Source organism: Ictalurus furcatus, chromosome 13 (assembly GCF_023375685.1).
Source record: "Ictalurus furcatus strain D&B chromosome 13, Billie_1.0, whole genome shotgun sequence".
Lineage (NCBI taxonomy): Eukaryota > Metazoa > Chordata > Actinopteri > Siluriformes > Ictaluridae > Ictalurus > Ictalurus furcatus.
In genome coordinates this window covers 21,656,339-21,676,111 of record NC_071267.1, presented here as the reverse complement: position 1 = coordinate 21,676,111, position 19,773 = coordinate 21,656,339, and the positions used below count along the sequence as shown (strand labels likewise).

The 19,773-nt window shown below is 42.4% G+C and overlaps 1 protein-coding gene across 16 annotated transcripts in view; it reads right to left on the bottom strand.

Moving 5' to 3' along the window:
• ebf3a (EBF transcription factor 3a) overlaps window positions 1–19,773 on the bottom strand; it is a 98,889-nt gene that overhangs the window by 21,984 nt on the left and 57,132 nt on the right. For 6 of the 16 annotated variants that reach the window (XM_053639050.1, XM_053639056.1, XM_053639053.1 and 3 more), the window contains exons 7-10: window positions 14,808–14,889; window positions 11,212–11,356; window positions 5,374–5,507; window positions 3,911–4,037 (exon numbers count right to left, since the gene is read on the bottom strand). In XM_053639050.1, the coding sequence (XP_053495025.1) occupies window positions 3,911–4,037; window positions 5,374–5,507; window positions 11,212–11,356; window positions 14,808–14,889 (488 nt within the window). The remainder of the gene's footprint in view (window positions 1–3,910; window positions 4,038–5,373; window positions 5,508–11,211; window positions 11,357–14,807; window positions 14,890–19,773) is intronic. The other 10 variants (XM_053639054.1, XM_053639055.1, XM_053639058.1 and 7 more) reach the window with 3 other exon arrangements.

The window sequence follows — 19,773 nt, the reverse complement described above, 5'->3', positions numbered from 1 at the left end:
TAACATTTTGATGCATGTCTACAATCCCATCGGAGGAAAGGAAAAGTTTACCGGCCCTCAATTTCCGTGTGATAAATGGTGGCCGGTAAATGTACGATTTCTGTATGAGGTATAGTTCATTTTAAGCAATTCTGGTAAATGGGTGTCACTGATTAGGACAAATAGTCCAGCGGGGTGAGAGCTCCAGTGGTACATCTCTCTCTCTCTCTCTCTCTTTCTTTATCTCACCTCTTTTCTCTCAGCTCCAGTAGAGCGTTGAGGCCAGGCTCTCGCAGTGACCATGCAATACCTAAATAGAAAGCAATGGCTTTGATGCAATTAGAGTCCAATGCTGAGCTATATTTATGATTGCTGTCATTGCTCTAAATGATTTGCCAGGATGCTCACGAGCCCTTCTTCCATCTCACCTACCATCCAAACTATTTCTTCTTTTCTCTTGGATGACTGGGAGAGAACGGGATGTGTGTCTTAAGATTAAACGCAAAAGGTCTGTATATGTAATCCCATGAATACACAGAGAGGATACTGGCTGTTTAAATGAACACTGTTTACCTTTTAAATCTCTTACATGGTTAAGAAAGGTAAAAAAAATATATATATATATATATATAAATAGGACAGTCTGTCAAATCCAATAGAGAAGCTTAAAGGGAACATCTGGACAAGGCTTTTCAAAATTGCATGATCAGCCTGTGAAGCTTCTTCGAATGACTGCTATTGACAGGAGGACAAACACGTACTGTCGCTCTGACAGGCTGTTCAGCACGGCACCTGATCAATGGATAACTGATACGGGTCTCGGACGCCACCAAAACATGCTAACAAACAAGGTGACGCAGGTAAGAAAAATCACAGTACATGAAGATCTTTAAAGGATACAAAGGTATGAGCTGAAGAAGAGCAAGAAGCAGCAAAGCCAATAAACTCCTGGAGCCTGCGGTTGTAAATAACCTCATACACATATATAGACACAGCATGACACACTCCAAAACAAACACAAACGCTTGCACGTACACATACTGGCTCTGCATCCGTGGATGGTGGGTATTAAATGACACTCTGTTTTAGATGAGGGACTCGCAGATCATAAAGCGCTTACACACTTTCGGTGTTTGTGTGACCTTACGGTCTGCTCCGATGTCGTATCCTAGTTTTATTGTGCTCTGCCTGGCCTGCTACACTTTGAGCATCCAGCGGGTATCATTTCACTGCTGACCCCAACGCTCTGCTTGAAGTGTCAGAGAGAAAATGAGAGGAAGAGACAGACGAGGAATGTGCGAGGACACGGCCTGCCTTTTAAAGCCAGACTGGAGTCATTTGCTTAAGGAAGGTTGACCTCTCAGACAGGTGGCTTGCGCTGACATGATGGAGAAGAATTATCGACTCTTAAAGTAGTGCGCTGTTTCTGGTGACCCAGCGTAAATCTAAGTGAGTGTGAAGGACCTTTAGGAATCAAAATTTAACACTACTATCTACGGATGGGCTGATGTAATACAGGGTATCAGATTAGACATATTTTCCGATATTACTCCGCTGTTAAAAAGTTCCTTAAAGTGATACTCTAAGGATTTTTCCAGCTCATCTTTATCTAATACACTTGTAGAGTATGGACAGCATGTTTCTATGTTTCTACATATCACTTAGAATGGAAGAAAGCATTTATAAGGACAACTTTAGTATGATCTTCTATGTCTCATCACGAGGGAATTTTGATTATTACTGTATATCAGAAATGGAAAAATCTTTGACCAAAAAAATAGTACTGGGTTCTGTACTTGGTACAATGCATGAAAGCAGTAAGAGCTGTGTGTGTGTGTGTGTGTGTGTGCGCGCGCACGTGTGTTTTTCCTGAACAAGCGGTTTTTTTGGGGGGGGCGGGGGGGGGGGGGGGTGTTGGGTGTTGGGGAATGTGCCTCCCCAAATAATGAATGGCAGTCAGCATCCATTGCATGCAGCCATAAAGCACTTGAGAACTGTTTATGTTCATTTTCTCTAATTCCTCTAGAATAGCCAGCCATTATTCCACTTAGACTGGCAAACACACACACACACACACACACACACACACACACACACCACACAACACTTTTGCAAAAGCTTTTACTACGACCACCTACGATTCTCTGTTCAAAGCAGCCATTTATGAACTAATTAGAAGTGCAGGTCATCTGTTGTGATCGGTAACTCTCCTGACTGAAACAAATCCATACACCGAGAGGGGGAACACGAGAGAGATGCGAATGTCGAGGTAAACAAACTGTCATAACCCTAACCTCATAACAACTATAATTGATGAATTAACAAATGTAGCTATGATTGTTAAATGTTATTAATTCTGAACTGGTGACTTTGGTGCATATGGATGTTATTATTTGACTTTATCTCATTAATCTTTCTCTTAAGAATAACAATGACATGGTTCAGGCATGGAGAGTGTAACTTCCCACTTTTATTCACAAAGTGTTTCTGTTATATGTTCTATTTTTATATTCCTGGTGAGTGGCATAAGGCCATATTTAAGTATATATTTTAATCAAATACTCAATGTATATGATTATTATATGCTTATTATATAGTTATTACATAAGGACTAAAAAATGACAAGGCATGTTCTAGGAAAATAATCAACATCATGGTGGTGTGGCATGAAAGGTCGTTGTTACCACCCTGAAGTGTTTTATTTCTCTTATGCCACAGCACGGCTATATATGTGCTTGTAATCTTTCATAATCTTATGTATATATTTATATTGATATATTATGTTAAGCTTAGAAAAAAAAAAATGTCAGTTAGAAACTGACATAATGAGGAGAAACGTCTGAATTTGACTTGTCACCATTTCAAGCTCTAAGTATTAGCACATGGGCCTAAGTGAAAGGCTCAGGAAGTTTGTCAGGTCTGTAGAGCAGACATTAGTGTCAGAGCTCATATAACAGGCCTGGTATTAGGCAGCTCCCCCATCTAGAGTTTCATTATCTCAAAGGCTTGTTGGCCTGTGGTCTGGCCCTGCTCAGGGGGGTTAAACGGCCCAGACTGGGGCAGGAAAGGGGAACAGCTGCCCCTGAAGGAACCCGGTGTCCCACGAAACAACTCCCACCAACCCCCACTACTCACTCTCACTCTCTCTCTCTCTCTCATACACACACAAACACACACACACACACACACACAATTGAGCTCTAATTCCTGATGATTATCTCATTGTCCCGCTCGGTCTGGGATCTGATACTGAGCTTCCAGGTCAAGTATGGAGTGACCACATCACCTCCACTATCAGCCACACTAAGGAAGAGATTAGCTAGACCTTACACACTCACACACACACACACTCTACTGACTAAGGACTACAAACACAATCTTCCATACACCCTGACCTTGCTTGCTCTGTATATGAGACAAACAAGCACACACACACACACACACACACACACACACACACATAGACACACAGTGCTGGTAACGTGTGCATTAGAGGTGGGTGTATTTACGCTCAGAGGAAAGGAGAGAGGACGTGTTGTAATGGTTTGAGATTAACAGGAGCTGGCAGCTGCCCCCTTCACCACTCCAACAGAGTAAGGATAAGGTTACAGACAGGAAAAAATGGAGAGAGGGAAAGCGAGAGAAAGAAAGAGGAAGCGGGATTTATAGTGAGCAAGCCCAGCTCATTTTCACACGATTTCCCTGCGCTCAACATTGCAACCGGGCGAGCAAGAACCAGAGAAGGATGGAGAAATAGACAAGACAGGAGAAGAGAGAGGAGAACAGGAGAGCATGAGCGAAATGGAAAGGCGGGTAGATAGAGACAGAGTTATAGAAAGAGTAAGAAATAGATGTCAGCTTGCAATATTTCCTCAGGAGAAGGGAAGAAAGAAAGAAGCATAAGGATGAAAGTTCCTCCTTTCACACTCACCGGTATAGACGAATCTTCCTGGTGCTCCTTTGCAGAACTGCTTGGACTTGTAGGACAGAGTGACCTCCACGACCCCGGGGATGTGTCTGGGTGGAGTCTGCACTCGTATAGCATGGGGCGTTATCAACTGTCAAGGAACAGTGGGCACAAACGGTTAGCACCGTGCCAACCTTCCATCGCATGCTAACTATGTTAGCTACTAAACCCAATTATGACTTGGATGCTAAATTAGTCTGTCATCCTTCCGCTTCCCAACGTATCCAGAGAATGGAGTATGGGTTGGGCCAAGTTCAGAAAAAAACACAAGTCTTGGAGCTGCCTCTCGTTCTTTTCCTTTTTTTTTTTTTTCCCTTGTAGACTTTTTACCCCTAATTGCTTGATTATTTTGCAAGCGCTTGCCGCTCGGTGCAAAATGCAGTCAAAGCCCTAGTGGATACGGCGCTTCTTAGCATGCTTGGTTGATCTGATTCCTTATCTCTTCATGTGATTAAATTGGAGGGAAAAAAAATATATTAAAACAAAAAATAAATAAATAAATAAATAAACACTGATTGGCTTTCTGAGGGGCCTCGCTAAGAAATATGTGTGAGGAGACAACTTCATCAGCATTCATTTAAAGAAGCGCTACCCTGTATCCTGAAGCTTGTAGTGACTTTAAGCTGATTAGTGTCTAATCTACAGCGATGCGTCGGCGTTGTTTAGCATTAATCTGACATGAACGCGTAAAGAAACAAAAATCTAAACAATTATCATCCTGTCCACTTCGGATCGGAAGCCCAGAAGTGTACAGTCGACATGTTAGTATGTAAAGACACGTTAGAAATGTTTGTTATCATTTAATTAAGATGCACACGAGTGATTAGACACGTTATTTTTGTGTATATATTCAGAGAAGGAGATTGTCGTGACTTGCACAATTCGCACTTAAACTGTAATTGCTCAGAATATTTAGTATTCATATGCATTTGAATATTAATGAGATTATCATTATACTGGAACAAAAAGAACAAATATAAGAAGTACTATACTATACATTTGAGCTTTATAGAAAATTATGTTGCTTTCCTTGGCAACGTCTATCACAATGACGCAATATCATAGTTTTACCCTAGGTAAATGCTTATATTTCATATTTATTTGTTTAAAATGCATAAATCTATTTTCTATCTATATTTTCAATTTCCTGAGATCACCTGGGATCCACACGACAACCTGATACATAACAATCTTCAATAAAATACACCCCATGACCTTGTGTTAGACGTATCTGAGATGAATAAAAGTATATTCATGGTTTTTAAGCTTTAGGTATTTTTTTTTTTTATCTCTAAGAATGAAAATATTATACACAATCGAGTACCATTTGAACAATGAAATTCATTCTGCTCTTTTTGTGACTGATTTTTCCTCACATCCAAGCGTTCTTGAATGCAACAGCGCTACAAAACCAAATCAGTTCTCACCTCACTCCATACAAGCATGGTGCCGAACACGACCTGCAGGCCGTCGAAGAAGTTGTCTCCGATGAGGATGACCGTGGCTCCGCCGGTGGTCCAGCCTTCACTGGGGCTAATGGCCTTTATGCATGGGGTAGCTGCTTATGACAGGACAGAAAACATAACGCTCAGGATCGTGCTTTATCACACACACACACACACACACATCCATACACTACACTCACTCACGCTCACCAAAATACAGAACACACACTGACTCCCTCAACGAGGAGCAATTAAACTCAAAAGCAGGCAAAGCATGAATGATTTGGGCCACGCGGCAACAAAAGGGCACGGCCATACATCAGGCTGCTCTCCTTTTTTAAAGCAGCTATTAGGAGGCATGCACATAGGGAGAGAAGAAAGAGTATGGCTGTTAATAATGATTAAATCCAGTCTACATGTAGTACAGTGTATCGTTCACCCGGATCTGACAAAGCGGCGATAATAGACGCAGATCAATTTTTCCACACATTGCAAGACCTTACAACCTTTATTCTATCATTTACTGATATGACGTAGCCATGTTACTACATATCTTTATCGTCATGGTATAGCTGAACGCTAAACTCTACGTCCTCCCTGGGTGATGGACGGATGAGGTTTGGTCAATGTTCATACTACGTCCTAAATACTAGAATCATCTTGTATCCAGAGCTCCTCCAGTGCTCTGTGTCTCATCACTTTCTGTCCCTTGTTCTTGTTTCTTTTTCTTTTTTCTCCAATAGTTATTACAGAGGTGTGAGAGGGACACAATGGCCTCATGTTCTCTTGCTCTGCGTTCTCAGCAGCCTGGTTAATAATGCACAGGAGACACTCGGCCTTCCTGTAAAAAGCCTATCAGCGGCAAATCATCACGGGATCTCCGCAGTGACATCATCCGGCACATCCCGTTCTGTCTGACTTCATCATACGACCTCATTATTATTATGACCATATAGGACGTTAATCACTGGAAATCCAAAGATCATATATTGGTGAGTTACCTATCTGTTACAGATCGTTAAACGTGTTTAGAATCTAATAATTATATCTTATTAGATAGTAGAGAAAGAAGAGTGAAATAACACGGCGTGACATTGATGCGTATTCATGATTTTGTGTCAAATTTGCAACCTTCTGATGCAAAAAAATAGTAAGAAATTGTGGCTATATTTATGCAAACTTGTTTACAAGATAAATCGTTTAAAAATGAAAGGTATTCCACGGCTCACGGGATATAAAAGACGATCAGGGAAACATAAAATATCACATTTAACTTTGTCTGCTACAGGTAATAATAATAATAATAATAATAATAATAATAATAATAATATGAGCTTTGCACATGGACTGTAAGGCCAGGTTCAAGTCCCCATATCCTTCTGTGTGTGTGTGTGTGTGTGTGTGTGTATAGGGGCTGTACAGCCAGGCCTAGTTAATCACCATTAGGTATTGTTGTGTTGAACAGGCCAGACAAGGCACCTCTCTTTGTTTGCCTTAATGTTGGACTAGTGGAGGTTGTATTTGCTCATTCCTCTCACATCTCCCAGAGCAGCAGAGGCTCCATGCTCTCCCTCTGTCTCTCTCTCTGTCTCTGTCTCTCTCTCTGTCTCTGTCTCTCTCTCTCTCTCCCTCACACACACACACAGAGGGAGCTTGCCCTTAACTAAAGCTGTTGACTTCATGCTAATAAGTTCATACAAATTTTCATTTCTGAGGCTTGCGAGTGACATTTGCTTTTCTTAATTGCAGGCAGAGTGCTTGAAAGCAGATCAAGTCTCTGAAGACAGACACGGCTCCTCAAAGGGACTGACCTTCATCAACACTTCCAATTATAGCGAATCATTCACTAAAAATTACAGTAAACAAATTTACTTTGTGTAGGTGAGCAGACGGGAGCGACAGAGGAGGGGCCTGCATCTGTTTGTCCATGTGTATATGTGGATGTGGATGTGTGTCTGTGTACGTGTGTGTGTGTGTGTGATGTAAAAGCAGACCCACACGAAGGGACGGAGAGCAGCTGCAGTAAGAGACCACTGCCCATTGCCTTGGAATTTGCAATGACTCCCCCCATCATGCAGAAAAAGAGATTGCAAGTCGCCTTCCCTTCTGCTGTGCGACATTTGCATACACTTTCAATACAAGGTAGTGAGGGAACATGTGTTCAATGGGAGGCGTGGCAAAGCGAATTACACAGCCATCTAACTCTATACACACACAATGTGTGCGAGCAGATGATGGAAAATGGAGAGAGCAGACATAGCGGTAATAGGCTTCAGAAGACAAGTTCAACACACTTCCAGGAAGAGGATGAGAGAAATAAATTTTTATCAATGGAAGCACTTTTGTGTGTGTGTGTGTGTTTTTTTTTTGGAAACAAGGGATCACTTTTTTAGCAAGGAACAGTGTGTGTATTTTGTTTTTGGAAACAAGGGATCACTTTTTAGCAAGGAACATAGTGTGTGTATTTTGTTTTTGGAAACAAGGGATCACTTTTTAGCACCTGAAATGATCCTTGCTACATGAGTTTTCTTACTGCAGATTTTATGAATGAGTTTATGGCGTATAGCAACTATGAAGTCAATAAACCAACGAACAAATCGGATATTCAGTTTGATGAATAACTAGATGATGTCACGTCTTTGTGTGCCCGTCTTTCCCACCCCTACTCCAAAAATAAATAAAAAAAACCTAGCCACACCACTGTTTACACTCAACCATGTCATACTTGTCGAAAATCTATCCTGGACATCCAAAGGATGTCCTGAAGTGTAGCTACTTCATCTGCGTGTGTGTCCTGGCCTCCTGCCGTCTTCCCGTGTGTATTGTTGTCCTGGTGTGAAGCTCTAATCAGAGGCGCGCTCTCCTCCATGGCAACATGGCCACTGCCGCCGCCGTGTTTGTCACCTTCCTCCTTCTCCCCCAATACACTCGAACAGGTCCGCTCTTGCCTGATGCTGCCTCCCTTTGTTGAGCCGACGGCCAAACGTGCCGCAATAGTGCTGGGGATGGCCAGATGGCAGGCTGATCCAGGCGCTGATGGGATTAGAGCTCGTACCTCGTGTGTGTGTGTGTGTGTGTGTGTGTGTGTGTGTGTGTGTGTGTGTGTGTGTGTGTGTTGCCCATCTGGCCCCCTTTAACAGGCTACAGCCCCGCAGACGCGATCCGCTTGTCTTTATTGCATAAACCTAACAACATTACCGCCACTTGGTATGCAAATCGAGCTGGAACTGCAGGCCTTCAATGCACACGCAGAGAAAGAGAGCGAGAGAGAGAGAGAGAGCAAAAGAGAGGAAGAAAGAAAGCTGTCTCTCTTTCATATCGTCTTCTGTCTCTCTCTGTCTCCTTCACTTAGCTTCGCAACCTTCGCAAATAGTAAATCTGCGATGATCTGCTTTTATTGAGTGCCTCCTTAAAAACTTGTGTGTGTGTGTGTGTGTGTGTGTGTGTGTGTGTGTGTGCGCTGCTGCTGCACGCAGCAGGTGTAGTATTTTCCTGTCTGATTATGTGCATATGGAGTTGTGTCTCTATGTGTGTCTTGCAAATGGCTTAGTTTGTTGTTTCTGATCATGTGCATATGGTGCTGTGTGTTTGATGCAGCCTAATATAAAAAAGAGCTCCACGTGCGAGGATGTGAGGTGCACTTGCGTTCCCCGTGGCCCAGGTTGCATCGAGAGGTGTGTTAGATACGTAGAGTGTGTGTGTGGGGGGGGTGGGGGGTGGGGGTGGGGGGTGTCGGGGGGAGAAGAGCAGTCCGCAGTCCACTGGGGGCAGTAGCAAGGGGAATTACTTTTAGTTGAAGATCAGAAGCCAGAGTAAATTCACTGTCCGGGAACATTAGCCCTTATTAGATGATTAGATAAGAGCGGTAGGGGAAGACGAGACTGTCTCTGATACACAGCAGCACCTCTCTCGCTCTGTCTGTCTCTCTATCTCTCTCTCTCTCACTCGCATTTTCCCGCTCGGAGCACTTATCACTTCCAAGAATGTGTTTCTAATCTCAAATACCCCAGTCTCTCTCTATCTTTCTTTCTCTCTCTCTCTCTCTGTTATAGCTTTCATCAACTGAAGTGTGGATATGGACAGGATTATGGTTTACAACTGTACATGTCCCATACACATGTGTCTGTATGTGTCGGTCTTGATTTTACACATGCACACACATGGTAGAAAAGAGTAAATCTGGCTGTTATCACTTTCTTCCCGGTCATCAATGGCTTCTGCATAGTCGTAACACACATGTGTCTCACTGTATCATTTATCCTTTATGTTTTTGTTTCTTGTGAAAAAAGTTCCACATAAAAGAAGTCCATATAATATTTCTGAAAAATTAGCAGGAGTGATTATGTTGGGAAGGCTGAAACTGAAGGTGAATGACAGTCATAAGTCCAGGGTTGGATCTCTTCCTTCCCTTTGCTCTAACTGTTCCCAGTTCGCTCTTAAAGCCCCTTATTAGGAGGCTAGTGGCAATATCAGCTCGGCCTAAATTTGACGTCTGGGCCGGCTGAAATCCCAGGTAGCTAAGTGGTGTGAAAGAAACAGTGTGTGTGTGTGTGTGTGTGTGTGTGTGTGTGTGGTGAGCGAGAGGAGGACACCTTTTAAAACCATAGGGACTTTTTTTTTCTAAAAGACTTGTTAAAACATCACGGTTGCTCATAGAAGAGCTGACGGGATTGCAGTAGAGAAAAAAAAAATAAGAAAAGAATGAAACCGAGTCTGAGATATAAATCACAGGGAGTTCAACTTTATCAGTTGTTTTTTAAATGAAGGTTATATTGCATCTACCAAATACTGAATTTATCAAAACACATTAATCATGGACTTAAAAAAAGGACATTAGATGAATAAAGGCAGTGGAATGGAGTAAAGGAAGCTCTACAAATAGGGCTTTTGAAGATGAGTAGTACCAACAGCATACAAGCTGGGCCTCTCTCTCTCTCTTTCTCTTTTCTCTCTGTCTCTCTATCCCCAGGGATCGGACGAGACAAGGGGAGAGGCTTCAACCTTCTTAATTGCTCTCCTAATTAAAGGCGGTTGCTAAGCAAAACACACCTACCATCAAATGGGCACAGAAGAGAGACAAACAACACGTCATGGGGGCCAAACGGCTCCAGCGCTCAGGGCACCGGTGCGTAATTAAGCTATTTTCATTTTGTCCCTGTCATTAATAAACGAACAAATAAAAGTCCAAAAAACAAATAACAAATAATTTAGCTAGGTTTGTCTTGCAAGAGAAAGGGGGTTGCTATATAACCACTATATATATATATATATATATATATATATATATATATATATATATATATATATATATATATATATATATATATATATATATATGAGGCCATTAGATTTAATCTATGCTCTGGACACTTGAATCATAGTGTTTGTATTTCCATACTCTCAAATGCTGGATAAGTCAATGAGATGTTATTTCTAGAAGAGTTTTGTCACCCTTGACTTACACGTGGCCCAACATCATTCATGACAAGTCATAATAATAATAATAATAATAATAATAATAATAATAATAATAATAATAATAAAGATGGAGGAAGCAGGTAGTAACATAAGAGAATGAAAACTAACCCATGTGATCTACAAGTGTAAGCGTGTAAGAAAGAAGGAAAAAAAGGCTTACTATAAACTAAACTAGTCCTCACAAACTAGACCTCTACATTACGCTACACTTTAAGAAACTTGGAAAAGAGAGAAAAGAGAAGATGGAAATGTGCCGAGGAAGAAGAGAAGAAGGGAAGGGAAAGAAGGGGGGAAAAGGGGCAAAAGCGCTGCAAATAATAAGTTCATGTAAAATGTGCCTACCATTCTCCAGATAAGGAGGGGCCGTACCTTCAGAGGGGTCAAGGCGCCGAGCACGGCGGCCATGTTTGGAGTTGTTGTGGACGAACATGTTATCCGAAACGGCCAACACATGACCGTCCACGTTAACTGTCGTCGATATAACGACCTGCGGAGAGAGGAAAGTGGATGAATGGTCGGTATATTACGGATGAGCGTTATAATATTATAGTTATTATCATTATGAGCTTGCATGTAATTGTTTGTACTGTCAATGCTGTAGATTCAATGATTTTATTTCTTTTAGTATTGTTTCTTATTTGGGAACGTTTGACCTTTCTCCATGCCATGAGAGTGTGTTTAAATTCTGAGCAAGTTTTTAACATCTTCCACACAATAACCAATAACCACAGGTGACTGGCATAAGCTAGCTATTGTTTATTTGCCTACAGACTGGTAGGAATCAAGAGGAGTGGTGGCATGGGGACCTTCCTTAGTTTACTGCCACTGAGTTCACCTTATTAAGAAAATAAATTACACTCTACTAATCAGCGAGCAGCTGCTTTCACGGGTTTCTCAAACAAACACCCGATTCAGCAGTTCCCAAGCTTCAGGGATCAAGGATCAGATTTTAGGAGAAGATGATGATTATTAATGACCTTTTTTTTTTCCCAGAAGAAGGTGTGCGCTTCTAAAATATGCGACATACGAGTTTCACACGGCGTGTGGTTCATAAACATCACTCAGTGTCATTACGCGCCCATGGGACGCATTTGTCATTTAATATTTCATTATTCTTCTCAAAAAATGGAGTGCCTCCTCACAGTGTTACAGGCACTTAATTAAATTAAACAATATTTAACATTTTATATTTCCAGAGCCTGACTGCAGCAGGTCTATACGTCAAAAAGAGGTTTCAACACAGCCAAGCTATATAAAGCAGATTCAATTTCTCACTTGATAGCTACAATTAACCTTTGTGTGGATAAGAGCAGTTTTGCTTCTATAAAAAGGATACACTTAGGCAAGTGCATTTGAGTGTTCTTTATATAAAGAACCCCTTTTGAAAAGGTCTGTCAAATACCTGTCACTCAAACACAGGTTTTGTGTGTGTGTGTGTTTGTGTTTGCGGTTGTGTGTGTGTTTGGGATCTTTGACAAACCTCCAATTAGGCATTAATCTGCCACTTGCATGAACACAGACAGGAGAAGAGGCTCTCGTTTGCTCTTTCAGGCGTTAACAGTCTCTCAAACATTGCCTGTGGCCCTCACAGTGCTAATGCTACCCATCTGCATTGATCTATTGATATATTGATTAGTTGTTTTCCCTCATTAGTGGCAGTGTGAGTCAGTGCAGAGATAAATGAGACCGGCGGGTGGAAGGGGGCTCTTGAAAAAGCAAAAAAGGAAACTCTTCAGTGAATTAGCAAGGTCGCTATTCTGTTTTTTATCTGTTTGGCTCACAGTCGTAGCTTCAACAGGGGCACTTGATCTGACGAAGGGGAGCGTTTAGCATTTGAATGGAGACAAGAAGGCGAAAAAGGGGGGAGAGATAGAGAGAGAAAGCTGGAAATCAGCATCAGAATAAACATCAGAGCAGCTTTTACATCCCCCCTCGCTCGCTGGCTCTGTATCTCTACGAGTATGATGGATAGGCCATGCACCGGCCCCCACCTGCCCGAGTGAGGGACGAGGAAAAGAGGAGCAAGAGAGGAACTGAAAGAAGCACCAGAAGCATGACCCTGACACGGGATCGTTTTCGGGTGGAACATGTGTGAAATTTATTCTTGAGATGGCATTTAGTTTAACGTCAAGCGGTCAGGATAAGAGACAGCCACATTGCTTGTGAAGACAGTCGCGATCGGTACGAGGAATAAAGCAGAAGACCAAACTGTACTGAACGACGGCGTATTTAGGATGCAGATTGTGGACCGTATAGAAAACGTATCATCTTGGTTAGATTCAGGTCAAAAATCATAATGGTCTAAGGCAGAGGAGATCAAAGTTCTGGTTATAAATGGCTTCTTCATCTTCCTATACAAGGAGTGACCCAAATAACCGAGTGCTTCTCAGAACGTGATACTAGAGAGAATGGACAAAATGTGGGACAGTCTTCGAAGATGTTCTTCCAGGTCAGAAGGTCATCATTACGGTTCCCTTCGCGCCTTCGTCTCTTTTGCTGAGGCAGCAGCAGGCAGGGAAAAATGCACCGAGGGCCCTGGTGCCCTGTTAAGACCAGTTAAACCTTCAGGGAGGAGAGGAGATTAGAAAGACAGAGAGACGGAGAACGAGAGAGTCAGGTGGGCCATCAGCAGTGACGGATGTTTCTTTTAGTCACCACAGAGTCAGAAAGGACACTTCCTCTCACTCCGACTCTGACCTTCTGCTCTGGACACATGGATCAATATCATCCGTGGCCCTCGTCCACTCGGCCCGCAGTGTATGAAAAATGAAAAACTCCACTGCCACCGCTGCCCGTTTCCAGGGATCCCGCCTGTCGTGTCATACATCTTTATAACACGGACGAGGATGAACTGTAAGCTCACACATTTCATCCTTAGAGTTAACCCGAAGCACAGTGCAGAAATGTGTAGTACTTATATATATATATATATATGGAAAAGTAATTTTTTCAGATATTTGTTTTATACTCGTTGTACTAAAATGATTATATTGTACCATTATGTCAGGAAACGAGACGGACACAACGGTCTCTAGATGAATCTACATCCTGATTTCTGTCAATCGCATTAAAAGTGAACATTTCCTGTACTTTCTATAAATTGTGATGTATTCAAAAGGTGATGTGGTTTGTCCCTAACTTTAATTATAGAATGCAATTCAAACTAATCGTTACCAAAATGTCTAAAACACGTAGTGTGTATGTGTGCACGCATATGGTGCACATCATACACATCATGTTTGCAATCATTGTACTGTAAAGCTGCTTTAATCCCAGTCGTACCCATTCTGTTCCCATAGTATCCCACATACACCTCATATTGTGTTCATGTACTGTATAGGACAACATGTTTCATTTCTATTGGATGGTCACTTTATTTCCAAACTTGGTTAGTGTTGTCAGCTGCATTCACAAGCCTTGTGTGTGTGTGTGTGTGTGTGTGGGTGCGTGAAAAGGAAAGAAAATAAAGGGGAAAAAAATGCGAAAAGACTGGTAAAATTGTGTTCAACTTTCTTGTCTATTTGTAGAATCCTTTTTTTGTGTGTAAAAGATTCCACAGATTTGATAGATATGTCCTGGATATACCTTTTGCTATATGTTTTTAAATAAAGGTGTTACAGTGTCTGTGTGGTGGTGATTTATAAGGTGTGAGTGCATTATGAAGCAGGACGGTACAGCAGGTGAACGGTTTGTATGTTCAATACCAAGGGCTGAATCATTATGTCCCAAGAGAGGAACTCTCCCACGCCATCTCTGGTTCCACATCCCTCCTATCCACCTGCTTTACAATACCTGCTCTCTAGACTGCAGGAGCCTATTTTTATTTCAGAATGGCCTTTGTGGATGTGTGTGTGTGTGTTTGTGTGTGTGTGTGTGTGTGTGTGTGAGAGAGAGAGAGAGAGAGAGAGAGAGAGAGAGAGAGAGAGGAAGAGAATTACCTGGAACCTGCGCATGTCTCGTGGGTTGCCTGCATTCTTCAGGCAGTTCTGATTGCACTTGAGGAAGAATTTCAAAAAGAATCTGAAAAACAAAAAAATCGGAGAAAGAAAAGAAATCCACGTAAGACAATCAATCCACCTCCGAACATACTCGACAAACTCGGCCGAGGACGGATCAATAATACGGAAAATAGATATGGACTTCCCAGCAGTGGTGAAAACTCCACAAGTTGTAAACCCACCAGCTGTAAATTGTAAACAGTCCAAACACTTAACACACACACACACACACACACACACACACACACACACATGCATAGATCAAGCTCAACAGTAATGATCGCGAGTGTTTTGTTCGGAAACCCTCCCAGCGGATGTCTCACAGAAACTGTCTGTCTGTCCGTCTGATGCATACAAATCCCACAATTCCCATTAGAACCCATCTGTCCACACTCGCACTAGGTAGGCACCCCCCCCCCACCCCACCTCCTCCTCTCCATGCTGTAATTAAAGGGAGGAAAACGAGTGCACCTGAGCCCCTCTCATCATCAGGAGACGTTTGAGCACTTAACAAGGTGAGAGGCGGCCCACGAAAAACTTCCACTTCGCTCTGACAATTAGAGCCAAGCCCATGCACCAGACCAGCAGCGCCCAGCAATTATAGCGCAAATTACAGCCGACCTAATCTGCTTCGCAAATGTCATGTGTGTGTAAAAGTCGAGGTGGATCCCCTCAGGCACCAACACACAATACAGTACACACACAGTCTCACACAGCGGCACACCTGCACCTAAGCCAGCGCATTTGAATGAATGGGGAAGTGTACGTGTTGAACAAGTGGCTCTCAACTTCTTCCCACTCTACAGATGTATTTTTCTCAGGTCTCATCACTAAGAGCTTCCACAGAAGAAGAAGAAGAAGAGAGAAAGAAGAGAAGGATTATGGAGAAGACTGTCTCACTGGTGCACAGGTTCATCTCAGATGACAGACATGCAGACACAAATAATGCTTCGTTCAGCAGGAATATCCAACCTGGATGCCTTACATATGGATGTCCATGTGCACAAATATTTGCCTCCGTCCTCCCTTTAAAGGGGGGGAAGTTAGCCTCAAACCAGAGCGGTGCCATGCATGGCCGATGTCATGCATTCCTGATTGCGTTGCCATGTCGAGTTAACACATGTACAGCACGGCACTGGGCAAACAAGCGAGAGTCAGGGGGCACACGCCAGACGAGCTCTCCGTGGCTAGGGCCATAAATCACAATGTGAAATGATCCCCGTAACCCTGAACACCTCTCCTCATCCCAGCCTCATCTGTTTGCATTCTAACTCTCCACCCTGACAGTGTGCACAAGATAGATAAATGGAGATAAAGATGGAGAGAATGTAGAAAAGTGACTTTTTGGTGTGGGTTTTTTCATGAAAAGGTGGCCTTGGATGGCGTCAGAAAATCATTGTTGGCCATCATCAACAAAACATAAATGCCATAACGGCATCCACAGTTTGGGAAGAAGTGGTCATAGTGCTGTCTGGAAGGCTGTAAAAATCTCCACTCTTATGATGGCAACTTCAGCTTTAATTGTGTGGCGTGTGCAGGGCAGCACTCGCAGGCCAGTGTGTTCGGACGTGTCGCTCCGAGGATGAGTGTTATGGGCTGTAATTCTCAGACCCCAGTACTTATTTCCCCATAGGGTCGTAATGTTTCCACAGCAGGTATCAGGCCATATCTCGGCTGAAACATGGCCCTCATTCACTTGCTCCCTGTGCCAGACGACAAACAAACAGCCTGACTCACACACACGCGCACATACACGCGTGCACGCGCGCACACACACACACACACACTCACACTCACATCCGCACGCATACAGAGTCACAAACTTCAGAGGTAACAGTATAAGGAAGAAAATTTGGAGAAAAATCCACACAAAAAATTAAGAAATATAAAGATCCCGAGGAACTTCATAGACACTTGCTATGGTGCACATTCACCATGACTGTCAAAATATCCTAAATATTGACATTTGTTTACATTTATTTTGTGTTGAACCAAGTTTATTGTCTGTTAATGGCTGATTTCACATTGTAATGGTGTCCTGTATTAAGCAAATAATACAGTTAATTATAAGCAAATAATACAGTTATTAAAAAAATAATAATAATAAAAAAATAAAATAAAAAAAAAAGGATTGTTATTCTGTGATCATTTAAATAACGGAGACTCCTAAATATTTATTTATTTATTTATTTATTTCATGGTATTGACTAAATGATATAAATTCAGATAAAACTTGATTCTGGAACCCCTATTTTTTAAAAAACTATTTTTAATTGTTAGTTATTATATCATATCATATAGCAAAATGATCACAATGTGCCTTTTTTTGTGTCCATATGGTGTAGTCCAAGTTACTGAAGGTCTTATATTCGTATATATGAATATTTATACTAATATATATCCACACAGCTCCACATAATAAGCCCTCATTAGGGCTTTGTATAACCGCTGTCTGTTTGTCTGCTTCGTTCTCAGTAGTTGATTAAGCAAAGCTGTTGTGCTATCTAATGAAAATCATCTCGGGCCTCAGTCCGCAACTCGGCGTAATATCGGCTGAATTAGGAGCCATTTCAATTCTATGTGGGGATTGAGGAAATTGCTCCTTTGTGAGCAGGCGGGCAATTATGACCCTACGTTACTTGCTTTCTCTCTCCCTCTCCTGTTTTTCTAAACGAATACAGAACCTCGCGTTCTCGGTGCAGCATCAAAAACAAAGGAGGCCGTTAAACTGTAATTTAGTGGAATATCAAGGAGTCGGTAGCATTAGACGCTGGCAATGCAGAGAGCGAGGGAGGGGAGGAGAAAAAAAATTAACCGCAATTAGGTTTGATTAAAGCTATCCTTCTCAATAATCAGCATTCGTGACAGGACAAGGGGCCCTGGTGGCCCTCGGATGGCAGCGAGGCGTCGGGCAATATTAAGGCCAATAAAAGGGATATTAGCATGGCTAATTACAACATGGCTAAAGCGTGTGTGAGGGGCCACTGTGTATTGTTATGTGCAAAATAATTGGACAAGGCAGTTATCAATTACGTGAGATGCCATTTCAGTTTGTCAGTGAGAGAGAGAGAGAGAGAGAGAGAGCGCGAGAGAGAAAAGCCGAGCAGACATGTTTAATTTCACGTCTGAGGCCTTTGACACATCTCTCAGCCTGTTTCTCAATACCGCCATTCCTCTGACGCTTGATCATTCCCTCCCTCGCACTTCTCCAGACTATCAGAGGCCTTTGCTTTCACTTTTATCTCCGGTAACAACTGCAGAGAGGACAAATCAGTGATAAAAATGATCAGGCTGGCCAGCACAGGGTAATTAATACAACTTTTCCTGCCTCTCCCTCTCTCTCTCTCTCTCTCTCACTCTTTCTGACCAGAGGGGCTGAATCATTATGAGGTGATTAGTGCCAGAGCTGAGGTAGCACAGAGAGAGAGAGAAAGAGAGAGAGAGAGAGAGCCTTGTCATTTGAAAGGACTTTGGCTTCACAGGGTCAAGGTAATTGAGAGCAAAAAGGAGGAATGTTCACACACTCCAGCTCTTACTCAAGACTCTCTTATCTTAACCAACACCATTAGTGTACCGTTTTCTGGCCTTCATTCAAAGGAGAATGTCTGAACCTTTCATTCCATCTCGGTCTCTTAGAATTTCATACTATTCACATTGGAAAAGTAGGAAAATTACGAGATATGGCGGAAGGCTTGTTTGGAGTAGCACTCTCATAGCTGTGGTAAAGTTTCTCCTCTTCTCAGGTCAGTCTCCCTCTCTCTCTCTCTCTCTCTCTCTCTTTCGCTCTGTTATTCTTCTTTGTTTATCTGTCTTTATCTTAACTGAAACTGAAATCTCAGTACTATCCAAACAAAACTCAGCATGATTAAGCAAATCCGTAGCAATTCATACGACTCAATGTTGACATTCGGATCAATTTTTTTTTTTTTTTTTTTTTTTTTTTTACTGAGATCGGTTTCACATAAATGCAAAAAGAAATGTAACTAGCTTAATGTCCATGGATACATTTATTTTGCAAAAACACAGACTTTCAAAAATGACTGATGTCGATACGATGCAGATTTTTGTGCTGTTTTGTACTTATGGTGTAATACTGCTCTATAGAAACCATGGACGGGGGGGGGGGGGGGGGGGGCTTTCCTTTTTCCGGCTTTTCCCAAGACAGATGAGTACATGCAAAGGCCGGTAAAGAAATACAATGGCAGATGGGTTTGTGTGTGTGTGTGTGTGTGTGTGTGTGAGCGGTCAGTATGAGCACTAATTGCTGGTGTGGCGTTAAGAGCCGGGGCCACAGCTGTGGGTCTGTACTGAGTATTGATCATCCAGCAACTTTAGCTGATCAGACCCCAGCCATCCAGCCAGACACACACACACACACACACACACACACATACACACACACACAAATGCATGTGTAACCAGCTCCTGCAATACATGACTAAATACTGATGACTCCTGACCCAGACGCTGAGATACACTCAATCCAAGGGCATATAAAAATCTTATTTCATCAGAGACTTGTCTCACACTTCCTTCTTAACGTCTGCCATGCTGAGCATTTCACTACACGCATGTTCCTGAAGAGATGCTTATCTTTTTACACTTCTGTGAAAGAATAGTGGGTTTGCAGATCCAAAAAGTTTCAGACATGCTTTCACACTTTTGTGTGAGGTTGTGTGTGCTTTTTGTCGGTTTATGTGCGTGTATATCTGTATGTGTGTGTGTGTGTCATGACATCATGGCTGGGGTTACAAGCGTTCTCTACAGGAACCAGATGGCCCATTGTGAGCTGTCCGTCTTTCCTTCTTTCTTTTCTCACTCCCTCTTTTCACGCTCTCGCCGTCCTGTGTGCCCCACAAGGGCGTCTCTCCCGATGGCATTGCTGCAGGCTTTTAATACACCCGCT